At 34.2% G+C, this 17,477-nt stretch overlaps 2 protein-coding genes across 10 annotated transcripts in view; one reads left to right on the top strand and one right to left on the bottom strand.

Moving 5' to 3' along the window:
• Nucleotides 1-73: 73 nt before the first annotated feature.
• Nucleotides 74-13,553, top strand: LOC113441667 (beta-1,4-galactosyltransferase 3-like). 6 transcript variants are annotated; one of them, XM_087937255.1, is made up of 8 exons: nucleotides 74-167; nucleotides 544-870; nucleotides 1,704-2,172; nucleotides 4,601-4,836; nucleotides 6,670-6,857; nucleotides 7,745-7,867; nucleotides 10,695-10,799; nucleotides 12,444-13,553. In XM_087937255.1, the coding sequence occupies exons 3-8, from the start codon at nucleotides 1,929-1,931 to the stop codon at nucleotides 12,610-12,612; spliced, it is 1,065 nt and encodes a 354-aa protein (XP_087793381.1). In that variant the 5' UTR covers nucleotides 74-167; nucleotides 544-870; nucleotides 1,704-1,928; the 3' UTR covers nucleotides 12,613-13,553. The 6 variants fall into 6 exon arrangements, with proteins under 6 accessions (XP_087793381.1, XP_087793383.1, XP_026564578.1 ...); XM_087937257.1 differs by having other exon boundaries at nucleotides 362-870; XM_026708793.2 differs by lacking the exon at nucleotides 544-870.
• A 409-nt stretch (nucleotides 13,554-13,962) lies between these two features.
• B4GALT4 (beta-1,4-galactosyltransferase 4) overlaps nucleotides 13,963-17,477 on the bottom strand; it is a 34,574-nt gene continuing 31,059 nt past the window's right edge. For all 4 annotated transcript variants that reach the window (XM_026708795.2, XM_087937261.1, XM_087937263.1 and 1 more), the window contains exons 6-7: nucleotides 14,715-14,819; nucleotides 13,963-14,507 (exon numbers count right to left, since the gene is read on the bottom strand). In XM_026708795.2, coding sequence (XP_026564580.1) covers nucleotides 14,366-14,507; nucleotides 14,715-14,819 — 247 coding nt within the window. In that variant the 3' untranslated portion in view covers nucleotides 13,963-14,365. The remainder of the gene's footprint in view (nucleotides 14,508-14,714; nucleotides 14,820-17,477) is intronic.

Here is a 17,477-nt window from a genome sequence, read left to right as displayed (position 1 = left end):
GTATATGTAGTCCCAGATACTCCTTCGTTGGGGAAAAAAAAAAGACAAGGGGGCGTGGTCCCCCTGCGGACGCCTCTTGGAAGTTCCTTGTGCGCGTTTCGAAGGCGGGCAGGGCAGTGCGGTTACGTTTCGGCGCTTTGAAGCGCCGCGCTGGTGAGGCTTCTGAGGTGGGTCCGTTTTGGGGGCGAGGAAGGAAAAGTTGGGGCTTACGGGGTGCTACTTCTCGGATTGGAAGAAGGTGAACTCGAACGGCGACGGCGTGGGGGAAGGTGGTGGAATTGTTAACTTAATTCACCAGGCAGGCGAAAACAGCACCGCAAAAAAAGTAGTTAATTTTTATTTTATTTTATTTTTACCTCAGGCCCAATTCCGCGGCAAGCGTTGAGAAAGTTAAGGCACAGATTCTCCCTCCAAAAATCCTTGGAGAAGGACGTTTCCGAGTTAAATTGTCGGGTGCTTTGGACGGGCAGGGGAATTGTAACGAAGTTTGTTGCTTGGCGAAGAGGGCGTGCATTAAAACTTTTTTTTTTTTGCCTTTCTGAGCACTAATAGACATATCCGGATAAATATTTGCTTTCCACTTTCCCTCACGTGATGTGAATAAAAGAAAATTTGCTGGAATAAAGTTACGTATTATTTCTCTCAGAACTTCAGCTTTCTTTTTTTTTTATGTGCCTTTAATATTAGCCAAGCCTGCCAATCTACGATATTACGAATTATTTTCTCTTAGCTATACGCTTAGCCCAGCCTAAAATTAAATGTTCGCACTTATTTACACATGCTCACAAATAAAATTGAAGCTGGAAAAAGTTATGAAGAAAGGATTTCTGTGAGGAAAACATGGACACAAACACAAATGTTCGGCTAATGGTAAAATCTTATCTTTTAGTACATCCCTTTTTTTAGTTATATTGAACAACATTTTATGGGGATCAGATATAGCAGTGAATATGCCATGCTTAGTAATAGGAAGTGAGCCTCTGTCTGCTATTTCAAATTAGTATTTTATCAACGTTGGAATCGAAGACCATTTGGAATTAACTGCCTGGAAAAAAAGACTAGTAGCCAGCAGCTGATTCCAATAAATACTATGTTCAACTTTTTTTATCTTTATGGAAGAAGCATGTATTTTCAGATGCACGAGGAAGATAAAGAGCACTAAACTAGATTTCACTCTGTCATAATTTATATCAGTAAATTAAGGAGAAACTGCAACATTTGGAGATGTATGTTTGAGTTAATGTAATTAAAACAGCATCTCCAAAAAAGTTCTGAAGAAATATTCTTGAGTAGCAAAAACAGAAAACAAGAATATAAATGAGATTGAATGTAGAACTACAGGCTTTCCTAACTCAGAAAATGAGCTGATTTTAAACCAGGAAAGATTGTGCTAGTAGAGTAATAGGAGAAAGAGAAAAATGCTTTTTAAAAGGCACTTGTCAATATTTAAAAAAAAATATTTTGAAGAATGCCTCAGAATTGTATAATTATAATTGTAATTGAATATTAAGATAGGAATTCCTATTAATATTTGACCATCAATACTAGGCATGCATAACTATTTTGGTATATAATTGGTATATAATATATAACAAATTTGGTATATAATTGGTGTATAAATCCAATATACAATTGGAGGAGTGAATTGTATTTAAGCTCTATATTATTAGCACATTTTTACTGCTTTTCTCTTACAATTGCAGATTGGATAATGGAAGAATTGATTCACCAAAGATGGTTAAAATATAAAGCATTTCATCTAGAACGTCCTGTGAATTGCAAGAAATCATGCTGAGAATCTAGAATACTTCCAAAAAATGACAATTTTCATACTCAGTTACCACAAAGAGTCATTTACTGAAACTTTAGCTACTATATCTGCAAAGTTAAAACACTGGAAAGTTCTGAAGAACTAAAGTAAATTCTTTATGAAGAAAATGAATTTTTCTCGAGCAGAAAATTCTTGCTTTCTGTTTCTCTTGGTAATCTTTCAAATTATATTCGTCTTGATTCTTTACCGAGGCAGCAGTTCAGTTTTATTTCAGGGTCATTCAGAAATACATAAGTCGCTGGACTATTCAAAATCAGAGGATGTCTATATAAATCTTAGTTTATTTACTCCTGCTCCTCATAATACTATACAGACTTGTACACCGCAGTCAAACATACTTGGTATGTATAAAATGATACTCACAATTCAAGCTAATTTTTCCCAGTTTCCTTACGCTGATATGTGTCAGTATAATTTGACTAGCATTTGAAAGCTATACTTGATTATTTTTGTTCTCTTGTCTATCAGTGGTGATTAGAAGTGTGCCATGTTATACAAGATCCTAAGACTTACTAAACAATAATTGGTATAGATTTCCTTTATTCACTTTCTGGAGGTCACTCATTGCGAACATGACTGCTACTACTACTGTATGCATTAATAGCTGCTGTTGCTGTTTGCTTCAAAGTAGGTCAAAATAATACTGTGTTTCTCCAACAATACGGCTTCCACCAGTAGGAAGGCCCAGCATGATTTCTAGGCATGAGGTGAAATTAAGCCCCACCCCCAAAATTTAGGCCCATTTAATCCATGCGTTTCCCTGCCATTTCTCACATCGTTCGTTAGAATTGCACGAGGTAAAGAGAAATGGGGGGGGAAGGGCGGGGAGTGGGGATAAAACTTGTCTTTAGGAGTGCCCTGCAGATAGCCTAGGCTAGAATACCCCGATCTACCGAAAGAACATCAGCCAATAGAAGCTCCCTGAAGGCAGAGTCCCCAGCCACTTGGGGGCGCAGCATGGCTGCCCATATCACCTCACCATTAGGCAGTGTCTTTCGGGCAATGGAAGCTCCCCAAGGGCAGTCACCAGCCACTTCGATTGGCCGGTAGAAACGGCCTTGGGACGAGCGCACGCACATTCCCCTTGCCGCGGGGCCGTTTCTATTGGCCGACAAGCTCCCTGAAGGCAGAGTCTCCAGCCGCTTCAGGGCGAGGTGTGGCTGCCTGTGTCCCCCGCCATTAGGCAGTGTCTTTCAGGCGATGGAAGCTCCCAAAGGGCAGTCACCAGCCACTTCGATCAGCTGGTAGAAGCAGCCTCAGGGCAAGCACCACGAGGCCGCTTCTATTGGCTGATTGAAGTGGCTGGTGACCGCCCTTGGGGAGCTTTCATCGCCCCAAAGACACTGCCTAATGGCGAGGGGACACGGGCAGCCATGCCTCGCCCCAAAGAGGCGTGGGGACTCTGCCTTCGGGGGAGCTTTTGTCGGCCGATAGAAATAGCCTCGTGGAGAGGTACGTGCGTATGGGCTGCTCTAGGTGGGGGAGGAAATTAAGTCACCCCCGAAAAGACGGCATAGCCGTTTTTTCGGGGCTCAAAAAAAAAAAAAAGTCCCGGCCTTATTTTGTGAGAAACACAGGAGACTAATTTTGTAAAAGGACAGCAAGTTTATTCATTTGACTAGGTTTATGTTTCATTTGAATCATACCTGATCTTGATCCTGTTTACAGACATCTCAAAACAGTAATAAAATTAAAACGTAACATAATATAGAAAAATGATAATCTCAGCTGCTTTCCTTTCCCAGTAAGAACAAGTCTTTTTATTATGGTACAAATTATTTTTTTAGTCAGTTATACAGTGTTTTACTTGCACTAATGTATTTGGATGAATATTTCTGTAAACCTTTTGTTTTTAATTTCAGATGTTGTGTTCATAGTGTTTATGGTCTGGTATTTTTGTTTAAATACAAAGCAGAGATAACAGTATGGTAAAGTAAGTAGAAAGGCAAGGAAACCATAACACAATATATCATCCATTCTATTTCACAAAGCTTGCCCAACTCATTTTGATCAGCAGCCAAAAAGCGCCAGCTAGACCAACTGCTGTTTGCTGAATTTTACTCCTGTTTGGAAACCATTGGTTTTGCAGTAAAATTATGTATTTCAATGCCATTATGAATTTCCAATCCAAATATAAGATATGTAATATCTGGCTTGATCTGAATGGTTTAGTTAGAAATTGTATTCTATGTAATTTATACGCATTATGTGATTTTTACTTACCATGGAAAATGGGTAGACCTAGATTAAATATGATAGAACTGAAAATTCAAATACTTTTTTTAAGAAAGATGTTTATTCACTTTTTAATGAGTATACAGATTTTCATACAGAAAAAATATTTCAATGGGACATGGTTTAGTGTTTACAATATCGGTTCTCACTTTTTTTATCATCTTTTCCTAATCTTTCATTTTATATTAACTGGCAAAATGTTCTAACATAGACAAATTTGTATAATTGACTCAAAGAAGACAATTTGGAGCTTTGAAAATGGCTTAGTTGAATAACCCATACTTAAAGAAATTTTAAAAGCTATGCTGAAGGATAGGAGAGTTTAGATCCAAAGTTCATGTGAGCTCCTTGTTGTAATGCTAAAATATTAATGAAATAACATAGCCAGTATTTCCATGAGATTACATTTAGAAATATTTCTAGAGAAAAAATAGTAAAAATCATCTTTTTTCCAGGTGTGCTTTTTGAAATGTGAACAAATCTAAGTTTTTCATAATTTTCTTTTTCTCATTGGTCAATCAATATTTTATGCAGTTGGACTCTTAACCATCACCTTTGATACACTACACAGTGAAAGGACAATTATCCAGAAAAATCCGTATGTCCAGTTGGGTGGCTGTTACAGCCCACCTCATTGTCTAGCCCATTACCAAACGGCTGTAATTGTACCATGCGGAAACTGTGAAAAGCACTTGCACCAATTTCTCTATTACCTTCATCCCTTTCTCCAACGTCAACAGCTTAGCTATTGTATCTACTTGATTCATCAGGTAAGCCAAACTATTAAGCAATTCTCTAGTTGAGTAGATGGTATCTGAAGATACTGGAAATAGTTACATATAATTCTGTTGACTATCTTAGCAGATCTGGATAGGCCTTCCCCAGCTTCATATTCTGAGTCAATATGATTTGGAAACTGGACAAATCCATGCTCCCATGGGTCATTTCAGAGCTATTTCCATACCATATTCCTTAAGCCTTCAATGGTGGCTGGGCATATCTTGAAAATTTCTTTAAAATTCAGGGTGATATTCAGAGAAACATCTGCCTTGAACGTAACCTACATTGAATATATAGTACAGTCAGAATTTAGGAGCTGACCATAGTAAATGTTTTGTGACATTTTGTATTATGTCATTAAATATTTTTTATGTGACAAAATTTTATAAAATTTTTCAAATTTTAATTTCATGGGAGTCATGGGTCCTGGATTTTTAACGCATTCTGTAAAGTAGCCCATTGAAGATACCTATTTGGTTGAAACGGTTTTGCCTATGGTGTATCATTTCAGTTAAAGGTTATAGACAAGAGTTTTAGTATATAGATTCTGAGAAGCCTAAATACATGTAGATAAGATTGCCTTAAAGATGTCATAAAGGTAGAAACTACTCTATGTGTTTTAAAGAAAGATGAAATCTCAACAGTGATAACACTTTTTAAAACATGCATGGTTTATATTCCAATAAATCAGTTTCTATGTCTGTCTGGGAGAAACTATGATTACAGCCTTAGCCAAATCATTGTATTGATTCTTCTTAAAGTAATGTTCCATATATATTTTCGTTAATATGAATAGAATAGAATACTAATAGAAAAGCTCATTTGAAAGTTGTTAATTTTACTATTTAATTTTAGGGCATTTGGAGGAATGTCTAATTGAAAATCAAACATATATTTTAAAGATATTATATGAAACTTGATGATTCTATGTATTACAATGGACTCTAATCCAGTTTCATGCATAGTGTTAGTTCAATACAAGATCTAAGAACCAAATAGACTCTATTATTATTTAGAAGAGTCATAAGACCTGGCTTTTTACCCATGAGTTCAGTTATGGACTGTGTTTATTATTATTATTAGTATTAGTAGTAGTAGTAGTAGTAGTAGTAGTAGTAGTAGTAATTTCGGTTTGATTGTTGGAGCTGCCCAGTCATTGAAAGTCAGGCAGCATACAAATTTAATACATTCTTTTTATTCATAGTTCATTAGATGTTTAGACTAGATTTGCCATTTTATCTACCTATCAAGTCCTCCACAAGGAACTGGGATAGATTATAAATATTTTTATTTTTATTAGTTCTGATGATACTAAGACTCTTGTCTTAAATGTTTGATGGATTTTCTCGTTTCAAATTATATGTCCTTTACTGTTTTTGTGAACTTGCATTACCTCTTGTTTTCCTTCCTATTCTATTTTATCTGCTCATTTTTTAGCCCCTTTGTCTTATATCTGAGTGCTTCTAGTAAAGGGTGCTAAACCTCATTAAGCTTATGCACCTTATTGAAATTTAGTCAGAAAAACTGCTACTCCTGATTTTTTCATTAGATTAACACAGTTTTCCTTCTACTTTGTCTCTAGTTCTTTTCCCAGTATTCAGATTGTATGTTAATCACAGATAAATCATTAATTTTATCTTTTATGAATATAGGACTAACAAATTATCCAATTTTCACAACCACTTGATCATCCAATACCCAACACAACTCATCCAATCACATCAGAAGCTTTTTGTAAAATGAATACAATACAGATATGAAGAGTCATTGCTGTCATTCTTCAATGTTATATAACTTGATTGAGTGTCTTGTTTTCTTTCCAGGCTGGAACTGGACCATTTAACAGAGCAAAGCTGTTTAATGTTGGCGTCCATGAGGCCATGAAAGACAATGATTGGGACTGTCTGCTTCTACATAATATGGATCTTATTCCAGAAAATGACTATAATCTTTATGTCTGTGATAAATATTATCCCAAACATTTATCCACTGCTGTTGACAAGTTATACCGGTAATGTCTAAGAGTATGAGAGTAAATATCTTTATTAAATAAAATAATCTAAACAAACATGGTTTATTGAATATATTTACTAATTCATTTTTTGAGTAATGTATAATGAATAAACATAAATTTTTATTCCTCACTTTTTAAAAATTAATTCAGAACTTTTCATGTTCTGTTCAGGAGATCCGGTTTCATTTGGATTGAATGTATACATTTTTGAATAACATTTTAAACATTTAGGAATTATAGTTAGGATGGCAGCACATAAGTGTCTTATTTTTAAAAAGTTACTGCAGGAGCTTATTTAGACACTCAAGCAATGATTTTCAGAAATCATAGCCACTTTTTAATTTGCAACATGGGTAAATTCAGATGCTGAAATATTTTCCTAATGGTGTTTTAAACTCTGATACTAAATATAATTATTTAGACATCAATCTTATATATCTAAGAAGACTTATATATATATTTCAGCATTATATATAGAATTTGCTTTTATTTGTTTCCATAATAATTCTTTCACAATTTAATTATTGCATAGCTACCTTTACTCTGAGTTCTAGGTCTCTTCTGTTATATTACCTTAACTACAACAGCTTGTAAATATATCTGCCTTAAAGTAATAATTGACCTAGTAGTCACCCATTAAGAATTAAGAATTCCCAGTCCAGAATTTTAATTGTTACAGCATATTGATTTTCCTATGTTCATTTCTAGCTTAGTACAACAAAAAGCATCAACAATAGAATTCTAATTAATGCAATATATTGTATAGGTGTGAAAGGGCTGGAGTAAAAAAAAAAAGTATCCAAGTTCATTTGGTTGTATGGTGAATCAGTGTGTCTTTACTAATAAAATCATATGAATTACCTTAAGTTTATTTTTCTGTGCAGCCTGCCATATTCATCTGTTTTTGGTGGTGTTACTGCTTTGACCCCAGACCACTACATGAAGATAAATGGGTTTCCAAATACATACTGGGAGCGTCTTGATGAAGATGATGACATTGCAAAAAGGTATTTATTGACTGAAATTTTAAAGTACGTTCAAGCATTAAAGTTTTAAGCAAGATAAATATTGCCAGTATTAAGTAAAGCAACAAAGACATCCTTGTTTCATCAGCTATTAATAGTGAATATTTAAATATTCTCCAATCAAATAATACCATTTTATTCCTCTTCCTAAAATTGTTTGAAGAAAAATCAAGCTAAACCCATCATTATATTTTGTACGTACAACGTATTATAAACATTTTTTTTAAAGGTTGAAATACATCTGAATATCATCACATACTATTGTCTTGCTTATCTTAGCATTTCAAGCTATCTTCCTAATTCCATAAAAGTCAGATTACAATAAAGTAAATATTCAATTGGAATTGTATAAAAATTAATTCTAGTTTATTAAGAAATTACTAGAATTTTTTAACAGTTTTTGCCTGTTTCTCAAAACACTCATTTGTATTCCAAAACTTGTGTATCTCTGTTTTTTAATCAACCAATAAGCCATGCTGATATTTCATTGGCACACTTATACATATATACACATTATATGTTCTGAAAAATTAGCTTCAGTACCAAAACCAAGGAATGTTGTGATTTTATCATAGTCCGTATGCTAAATTAAAAGGTATGTGCTGCTTTACATCTAGTTCCTGATACAATAGTCTGTCTTAGTGATGGGTGACTACACGGGAAAGCTCTCAAGTAAACTTCTTAAAGTCTATTTTAAGAACTCATCTGATGATTTTGTTAGTATCAGTAAATCCAGAATTATTAAGACTGGCTACTGTCCAATATATGAAATGTTTAACTTGTTTTTTATTTTATTACACTTCAGTCCTTGGACCATTTTAAATCATGCAAAGGCTGGAAAACCTCTTTGCTGTGTGTGATTTTACCTAACATTAAAATATTCTTCCCATGCATCATAATATTTTAGGATAAACACAATTTCAAGAAATGCTTCTCACAAGAAAGTAAACTCACTATATTTTATCATTTGCCCATGCCTTTCAGAAGTTGCAAGTCTAGCACAATTCTGACATTCCTGCTGCCTACCATCTGCTGCCAAATTATATCTGTCGGTAACAATCAGTTTGGAACATTATTAGGTTATAGAAGATCTAATATGCATCCACTCAGTATTTAATCTACAGTATTTCCCACAATATATCAAATTCTTTTTTCTTCAGCTAGTTCAAAAGGTGTAATTTAGATTGTCTTCTGATAGAATTAAAACATGGGTAGGTTAATAAATTAAGTAACTTAAGAGAAGGCTATCGAAAGTTTGCTGCATTTTATTTCAGATGACTACTTTATACCATTTCTCAAAATAATAAAAACAATATCCTCAAAAGCTTTTGATGAAGACCTCAAAATAGTTAGCTTCAGCAAGCACTTTATGACCAAGAAATAATATTTTTACTATGATCAGTATCAGACATGCTTAAGTATTTTGGTATATCATTTTATTATAATAAATAATATAGAGTGAAACAATGGAATAATCTCAAAGTTCAAAAATCCGTAGATAGATACCGTAACAAAATTATTGACTGCATCTCTTATAGCAATTACAGCACCCCATATACCACAAGACAAAGCTTTTGGCTGCCATCAATACTTGCTATGTTTCCGACTTCACTTAAATATGATTTTTTTAAAAAAATATTTTTAAGACAGCCTCTAGTATAGGCCATATTTCCAACATTGACTTAATCTTAAAAGTGTTTTTTTTAAAAAATCATATTTAAGTGAAGTCGGGAACATAGCAAGTATTGAGGAACACATACATGTTATTTAGTCTATGCAAGGATATCTTCCTTATTTTTCCCCCTGCTAAAACACATTATAACTGAGTATTTTTCCTGCCATACATTGAATGGGTTTTTACTCAAAGAACTGCATATTTAGAACTCCTATATTTTTTAATTGCAGTTCTTTGCACTCTGTCATTTTTCTCATCTATAATAAACATTATACCAAGCTATATGAGAAATCATCTGTTAGCTGTAGTTTTTCATCCATTATGCGTAACTTCATTTTCAACTAATCTTTGTCTTCAAAACATTAATTTTCATACTTGTATTCTTTTTTACATACTATAACCTGACATTTATTTCATATAATTTGGGTTTGGGGGTTATGGCATCATCTGTAAACAAAAGTATATCTATGCTTCTATCTTCACTGTAAATGTTCCATATAGATTTTTCTAAAAATGCATTAAATGACCAAGGGGTCATTGTACATAGTTTCTAACTTTCTGCTCAATGTTGAGCTTTACACTAGCATCACATATTCATACATGTTTTTTTCTCATTCACCTCTCATTTCGCAACCAAACTTCAATTCTGTATTTATGAAAAACCACCCATAATTCAATCTGTTCATTTTATTTATAGAACAATATATAGTTAGCTTTCTTTCTCAGATGAATATAAGTGACTTGCTGAAGAGCAAGATTCTCATTTGTGTATTTCCTTCCTGGTGCTGCACTAGTTTTGCAGTCACTCTTGCAAAGTTTCTCTTAGAGAAAATTAACAGCATGTTTTCAATTGTCCACACACACACACACATACACACACTCATATAGACAATATTACCCATCCACTACATAAAACCACAGGAACCCAGTTTCAGCAAAAAAAAATCTTCTCAAGACTAAAGAAAAGCGGTCAGCACTATAAGGAATATTTAAAGTTATAAACTTATTTCAGCCAGAAAAGAGAGAAGTATTATTTACTGTCTAAAAAGTAGTTGCCATAACTTTTTCTATTGTACATTTGCCTGTTTTCTCATTGAGGAAGTGATTTTTCCTACCATGTTTTATTTCAAAAAGGATCCATATAGCGGGAATGAAAATAATTCAGGTTCCTCTTCATGTTGGACGTTATAAAATGATGGGTTATGGACAAACAGCTAGCCCATTGCTGAATCTAAAAAGGTGATTGCATTTATTTGTTTTTGTTTTCTTTTCTGGTCAAATTCAATCATAATTTTATCTCCCTTATATGAAGTATTGTTCACGTATAACACTGCAGATCAAATTCCTATCTGTCATGTAGCTATTTTAAATTGAAGTAGAACCATCTTATGCAGTTGATCCAGAATGCAGTGGCAGAATTGCTGTGGTTAGTTGTGAATAACCAGAGCAGTTCCTGCACCATTGATGTAATAGATCAACGTAGATATTGCACCAATGCTGCAGGAGCCACTCTGGTTACCATACAGTTCAAGAGGCAGATCGCTACAGGTAATCCTTGCTTTGTGACAATTAGGGCCAGCAACGCCATTGCTAAGTTATTTTTTCAGCACTGTTGTAATTGTGAATAACTTGTCCTTTCACACAACAGTGACCTTTGGCCTTTCAGAAAGTGGAAATATGGTTCTTCTGGAGGACCTTCAGCAATTAATTTTAAGCAGCAATGTTACATTCAAATAAGTGTTAACTTATTGTTGACATTTTCATTAAATTAAAAATATAAAGTAGTAATATAATTGACTTGTATGTAAGTTCTGTAGGCTACCTAGGCTCCTTTTAAACAATTGATTTTTAAAAAGGGAATGTTTGTAGCCATTGGCAGGGCTAAATATTTTAACTAAACATCAGCTGAGTAGAGCAAATACATTTAAGTACAATACTAGTAATATATATTCTGGAAGCGTGAATTGTGGTTTTATTGGAACTGCCAAACAGAAGTGCAGTGTGGTTAGTAACTATATCATCTGACCTAGAAATTCCCCTCCATCTTATACATGATCAACTGCTTATTACTGGAAGTGAGGGAGAGAGATCCTATCTCCATATTTCAAAAACGGTTTCCAATATTCAAAAGTAAACATTCTCTTAAAGGCAAAAGCTACAGAACACCAATCACATGGGTTGAAAGTATTGGTGGGATTCATTTTTTTTTTTTACTACCGGTTCTGTGGGCGTGGCTGGGAAAGGATAGTGTAAAATCTCCAGTCAGAGGTCGTATTTGCCAATTCTCCAAACTACTCAAAATTTCCGCTACCCGGTTCTCCAGAACTGGTCAGAACCTGCTGAATACCACCTCTGGTTGAAAGTAAATATTTGTTACGCTCTACTTAGTTAGAATCAGAGAAGGCTGGCTCTATCCCTCCTTTTCCCACCTCGTTGTTTTTGCATGATAAATTAGAACATGGAGTGTAATCCCAGTTCAAGTTGCATCAATGAGGTCTCAATCAGGACAAAGGTTTTTCACCAAAAGCAGGCTTCTCTGGCTATAATTCACTTCTTTTAATTTGCCCAAATGACTATATATGATTGGGGTCTTGCCTAGATTACTTACTAAACTCTGACAATATATTTTTGCATAATGAATGTTCCATTCATGAAGAACTTCTGATATACAGTATGTCCTTAGTAATATTAATTTTTCCCCTTACGAGGATTCTTTTTAAAAATATATTAGAAACAAGTTTCCTTTTACCTATGGTTTTTTGTAATATGAGAAACAATTTCCTTTTGCCTTTCTAAAAAGTTAGTAATGCAACATTGTTTGATTTACATTTCTATATGCAAAATATTCCTGGCTTATCTAAACTGGAATCTTCCTTTCCATAGGCCTGCTGAATTGCATACTTCCCAAACCTGGAAAGACGATGGAACAAATTCCCTTGTCTTCAAACTTTTAGAAAAGAAGAAAAAACATCTTTATACACACATTATGGTAGATATTGGAGCCACTCCAGCATTACCGCCTCCAAGTAAAAAAAAAGGGAATAACACTTGACTTTGGCATCATCTGAAGCTTTGAAATGCTGGAGCTTTTTACAAGTTAAACTCACTAGGAATGCAAGAAGGGAAAGAGAACATTGCATTCATTTAACCAAATTAATCAGGAGCCTAATACAGGGTTTTAAAGAAACCCTGTATTAGTATTTGGGGCAGAATGGTTTTGCTTGACATTAGCAACATAGAAATTATCCTATCTTGTTCTGCAGTAAACCGTCAGGAGCTAGAAGCTACAGTTCTGCTATAGGAATTGTCAAGTACCAGCAACAAATCTGTCTATAAACAATCGCAAAATATCTATTGAATCCTGTGCTCTTTTCTTTTCTAAGCACAAGTCTTCTGCATAGCAAATATTTAAAAAGTTACATTAATGTTACTTATTACCAATTTTTCAGGAAATATATGAATTTGGAATTGACTTATGGGTCTCCTTTTGAAAGGTTTTTCATTAAATTCAGTTTTCTATACCCATATTTTAAGAAAGCTACTTTTTAATTATATTCAGGGTGTTATTTTAAAAATATTTTAGTGAGTTTTAATAAACATTAATTAAAAAACATTAATAAACATCTTACATAAGTATTTGAACCAATTGTGTGCTCTTTTAACACATTTCATTGGAGACTTGTGTTATTTTTAAAAGTTTGATATATTTGTGTAAACAAACTGCTGAGACAGAACAGCTGTTTATGTATTTACCATATTAAAAATATGGAATTAATGGATATGGAGATTTACCTTGTATTATATCTCATATATATATATATATATATATATAGCTCACTGAACCATCATAGCAGCCATCCTATAGAAAGGCAAAAGTAGGAAATCTATAAATATTTAAGTAAGACCGCGGATAGTTCAAAATACCAATGTTGAATCTATTTCCCTCTGTTCATTTGTAAACAATTGAGAAAATAAAGATTGTTTGTCTTTCAAGTTTATGATGTGGTTTGCTAGTAGCCACTTTGACAATATAAAAATAATTTGACTTTGAGTAGCTAGAACACAAATTATTTTTCTGGCTCATTTTTTAAAAAAAATGAGATTTCACATTTAACCATAGGACTGTTTGTATGTTTAATACTAAGATCTCATATTCATTATCTCCCAGCTTTCCCATCATTCCTGAAGAAGTATTCTATTTTAAGACGATTCTGCATTCTAACCTTATAAAGGAGTATCTATCATTTTAATATCAATTTATCTACTTGTGTACTCTATTCAAATAAGTTTGGCAGTTATTTAAAAAATGAAAAGCACAGACTAATCAACTTCTTTTAGTAGTAAATTATCACACATTCTTAATGAACAGAAGATATTCGGATAATTATGAAAACTGAAGATCAACAGCTGTTACACTTTATTCAAAGTTTAATTTTTTCCTTATTTAAGAAAAAGAAATTATGTACCATCTCTCTTTAGAATATTATGATGAGCAATTCTTCAACTAAAAAAAACATGTTTTAAAAAGTTGGATTGGAAAAAAAAATCTTGCTTTATTGAAAAATTAACCGTTGAATTGTTCTTATATCTCATTTTAAAAAAAATGTTCAGTAGAATTCTTTACAAAGGGTTACATTTATCCAAAGAAAGTCTTTAATTCCAGTGTTGTCTTATAGCTCAAAAACATTCCCTGTATAAAGAACTTGAGTATCCACCAACAGAAAATGAAATATTTCACTGCTGTAGCTCAAGTCATTACTTTTGGGGGGTCCATTTGAATAAAATTTATTAGCCATAAGAAATGGTTATGTGAACTTAGTTTGCCTTCCAAAATCCACTGTAATATTCGTATATAAAAGATTGTATTCTTTTGAAAGCAGTTTATAGGAGCATGAATTTAGCCCATCGGTCTTCCATACTTGAGACACCTGATGCAAGAGATTCATTCTGAAGAGATTTTAATGTTGGAGGTAGGAGGAAAAGAGAAAAAACAGGTCAATATTAAGTCATATGTTAAAATGCACCTCAAGAGGCTGTATAATAAGCAATTTTAAATGTATCTATCAGGAACACAGTCCAGTCTAATTTTTCCCATCACCAATTATACTCTTCAGTGGAATTTGCTTCATAGACAGAAGAGTTTTCTAAACTTACCTCTGGCCATTTGCCTCATTGCCTTGGTCTCTGGTATGAAAGAGCATAGTGTACTTGGCTATACTGGGGGAAGGTCGGATTATTTTCATTTTCTGCATTTCAACCCTGAAAACAAAAATGTGACAATCTGTGAGTAATGACAAGTTGTGAAGTACAAGCATTATGGTAGATTAGAAAACATGATGGAGAGCTACCTGGCCATTTTGCTTACTGATAGTGACTAGGAAAGCGCACATGAAAGCAACCATGACATGAATTCAACATTCCAGTCCTGAAAAGAGAACCTCTAGAATAAAGGCTCTTTCTCAATTTGCACATTTTACTTCCCTTAAATCTAACTATAAGGTTATATGAATGAGAATGCAGCAAGCACAGAATGAGCACTACATAAATTGGCACTGAAAAGTGGAAATAGCACAATTTTCATGAATCATACTTCCTCTCCAAAAACCCTATGTTGAGGGCAGAAAAATTATTTGGCATTTTTTTTGATTAATGGATGAAAATGGATTTTGTTTTAAGGAAGGACAATCTTGTACAAGCTGCAATTGCATGTTAAGACTAATACATGTTTAATTTGGAAGAACGTATCAGAATATACAGGAATATAAGCCCTGTATCTAGCTGTAATTCATTAAAATAATATGCCTTTTTCCAGAATCATGATGCTTTGGGGAAGCGTTCATAGCAGCCAAGTGATCTTGGAAATATACAACTGATTTAATGAGTTGTAGACAATGCATTTGTGCTCCAAAGTACCTCTTCTGAATCAAATATCAAATTTGCACAGCTGAATTATATACAACAAATTCATGCTGATGAAGAGGTGGATAAGATCAAAGTTTTCTCCCTTGGCGCACCCCAACCAACATTCGATGAAGCTGAATTATGGGAAATTTGTGAAAATAAAGAATTTGCAACCTGTGGAATACATTGCTACAAGATACAGGGATGGCAATTAGAGCAGAAAGTTTTAATAACATTAAAATGATAGATAAGGCTATTGGTCAGAACTATTAATCAATTAGGTTCTTTGTACCTATCACCAGGATAAGACAACACAACTATTTATTTACTTACTGGTCAACTTGGAAATAAATTCCTGAACTAGATGAGTTTTTGATCTCAGAACTGTCTTTCCTAATCTTAATTCTCCAACTGCTGCTGCTTCTAAAGTGAAATAGCTTGAGTGGGATGTGAAATAGAGAAAACTGCCTATTAATTTGTTCCTGCATTTCACTCTGCAGCTGATTTTCTGTTTTTCAGGATTCCAGATGAGCTTTTATTCTTAACAAAATGAAAGAAAAGGCCTGCAAAGAATTGAAAACAGAGCAGGGAAAATTGTTCACGTACATGTTACTTTTCTGCCTTTTAAATTTGCCTTTGAAACCACTTTTCCCTAGAAGTACCAATCATGTCAATATATGTAATACTGCCAATAGTAAGCAGAATAATTCATATTACATTGTGGTGTTATGGAATGGGTACTAGGCTAGAACATAGGAAACTCAGGTTCAAGTCCATTTTAAACCAGGATAGCCAATCCCTGTTACTAGTTCTCAATCCATTTCACTCTGCAAAACTATTATAAGAACTGAAGGCAGGAATGCTATGTATATCACCTTCAGGTCCTAGAGGAAAGGTAGATCTCATAAATAATCATTGAAATTGTTCCTGCACATTGTATCTAATATGGCCAGTAAGTTCTGATATCTGGGCAGGCATCATGCTTTCTTAGCTTTTCACAAGTGACTGAGACTTGTTGCCATACTAGATGTGACTTACCTGCCAAGCATCTTTACCTGCCTAAAGCAATGGAAAAAAACAAACAAGGAATTTAACCAATCACAAGCAATAGCCTATGTTGAAGCCCTACACTCTGACCACAAGGGATGGTGAAAAATCTGTAGTTGGGGCTCAGCTACAGAGGTCCTTGAAAGAAGCAGATGACCTGAGTATATAATCATCTGTTACTGCATTGAGTGCTGTTGTGGATGACCTGGATGGGGAAGGGCAATCTTTGTTACTCTATTAGGCTTGATGGGGGCTTTTATTTATTTATTTATTGAATTTATATTGATATCATTAACCATAGGATTCATCATGTGACATCTACAAGAGTTGACAATTGTAGCAGCTGTTTTATAGTATTTTTTTCTTCCCTCGTAACTGTTCAATTACAGTGACAGAGAGCCAGTTTGGTATAATGTGCTGGCCTAGAAACCAGGATATGGTTTATAGTTCTAATCCCACCATAGGCATGAAAACTGGCTTGGTGACTTCGGGCCAATCACTTTCTCTCTGCCCAACTTACTTCACATGTTGCTGTTGTGGGGAAAATAGGGGGAGGAGGAAGGAGGATTATGCACTGTATGTTTGTGATTTGCTTAACACTACCTTCTTAGCAACAGAAATATTGGTCCCAATTTTGGTCTTAAGTCAAGGACTACCTGTATGAACATGGTCTTGTCATCATGGTCTTGTCCTTAACTATTCCTGGCTACAGGAGAGAGAGAATGCAGGAAGGAAGTCTGCCCCTGATTATAAAGGAAAAAAAACATAACAGAGACCAGATGTTTGAGAACAGAACCATCTCCATAGGGAGATGCTTTGCTTGTCACTGACACTGTCAAACAGATTGGAAAACTCTCTGTTGAGGATGTTTCAAACTCAACTGATACACTGAGCAGGAGGATTCAATGGCCAAGACCTTGGATTAATTTCAGCAATACTGATCATTTGCAAATTTACTAGGAATGAATT

This window comes from Pseudonaja textilis, chromosome 7, assembly GCF_049901715.1.
Source record: "Pseudonaja textilis isolate UNSWEBS1 chromosome 7, rPseTex1.2, whole genome shotgun sequence".
Lineage (NCBI taxonomy): Eukaryota > Metazoa > Chordata > Lepidosauria > Squamata > Elapidae > Pseudonaja > Pseudonaja textilis.
This window is presented reverse-complemented; position numbering and strand designations above follow the sequence as displayed.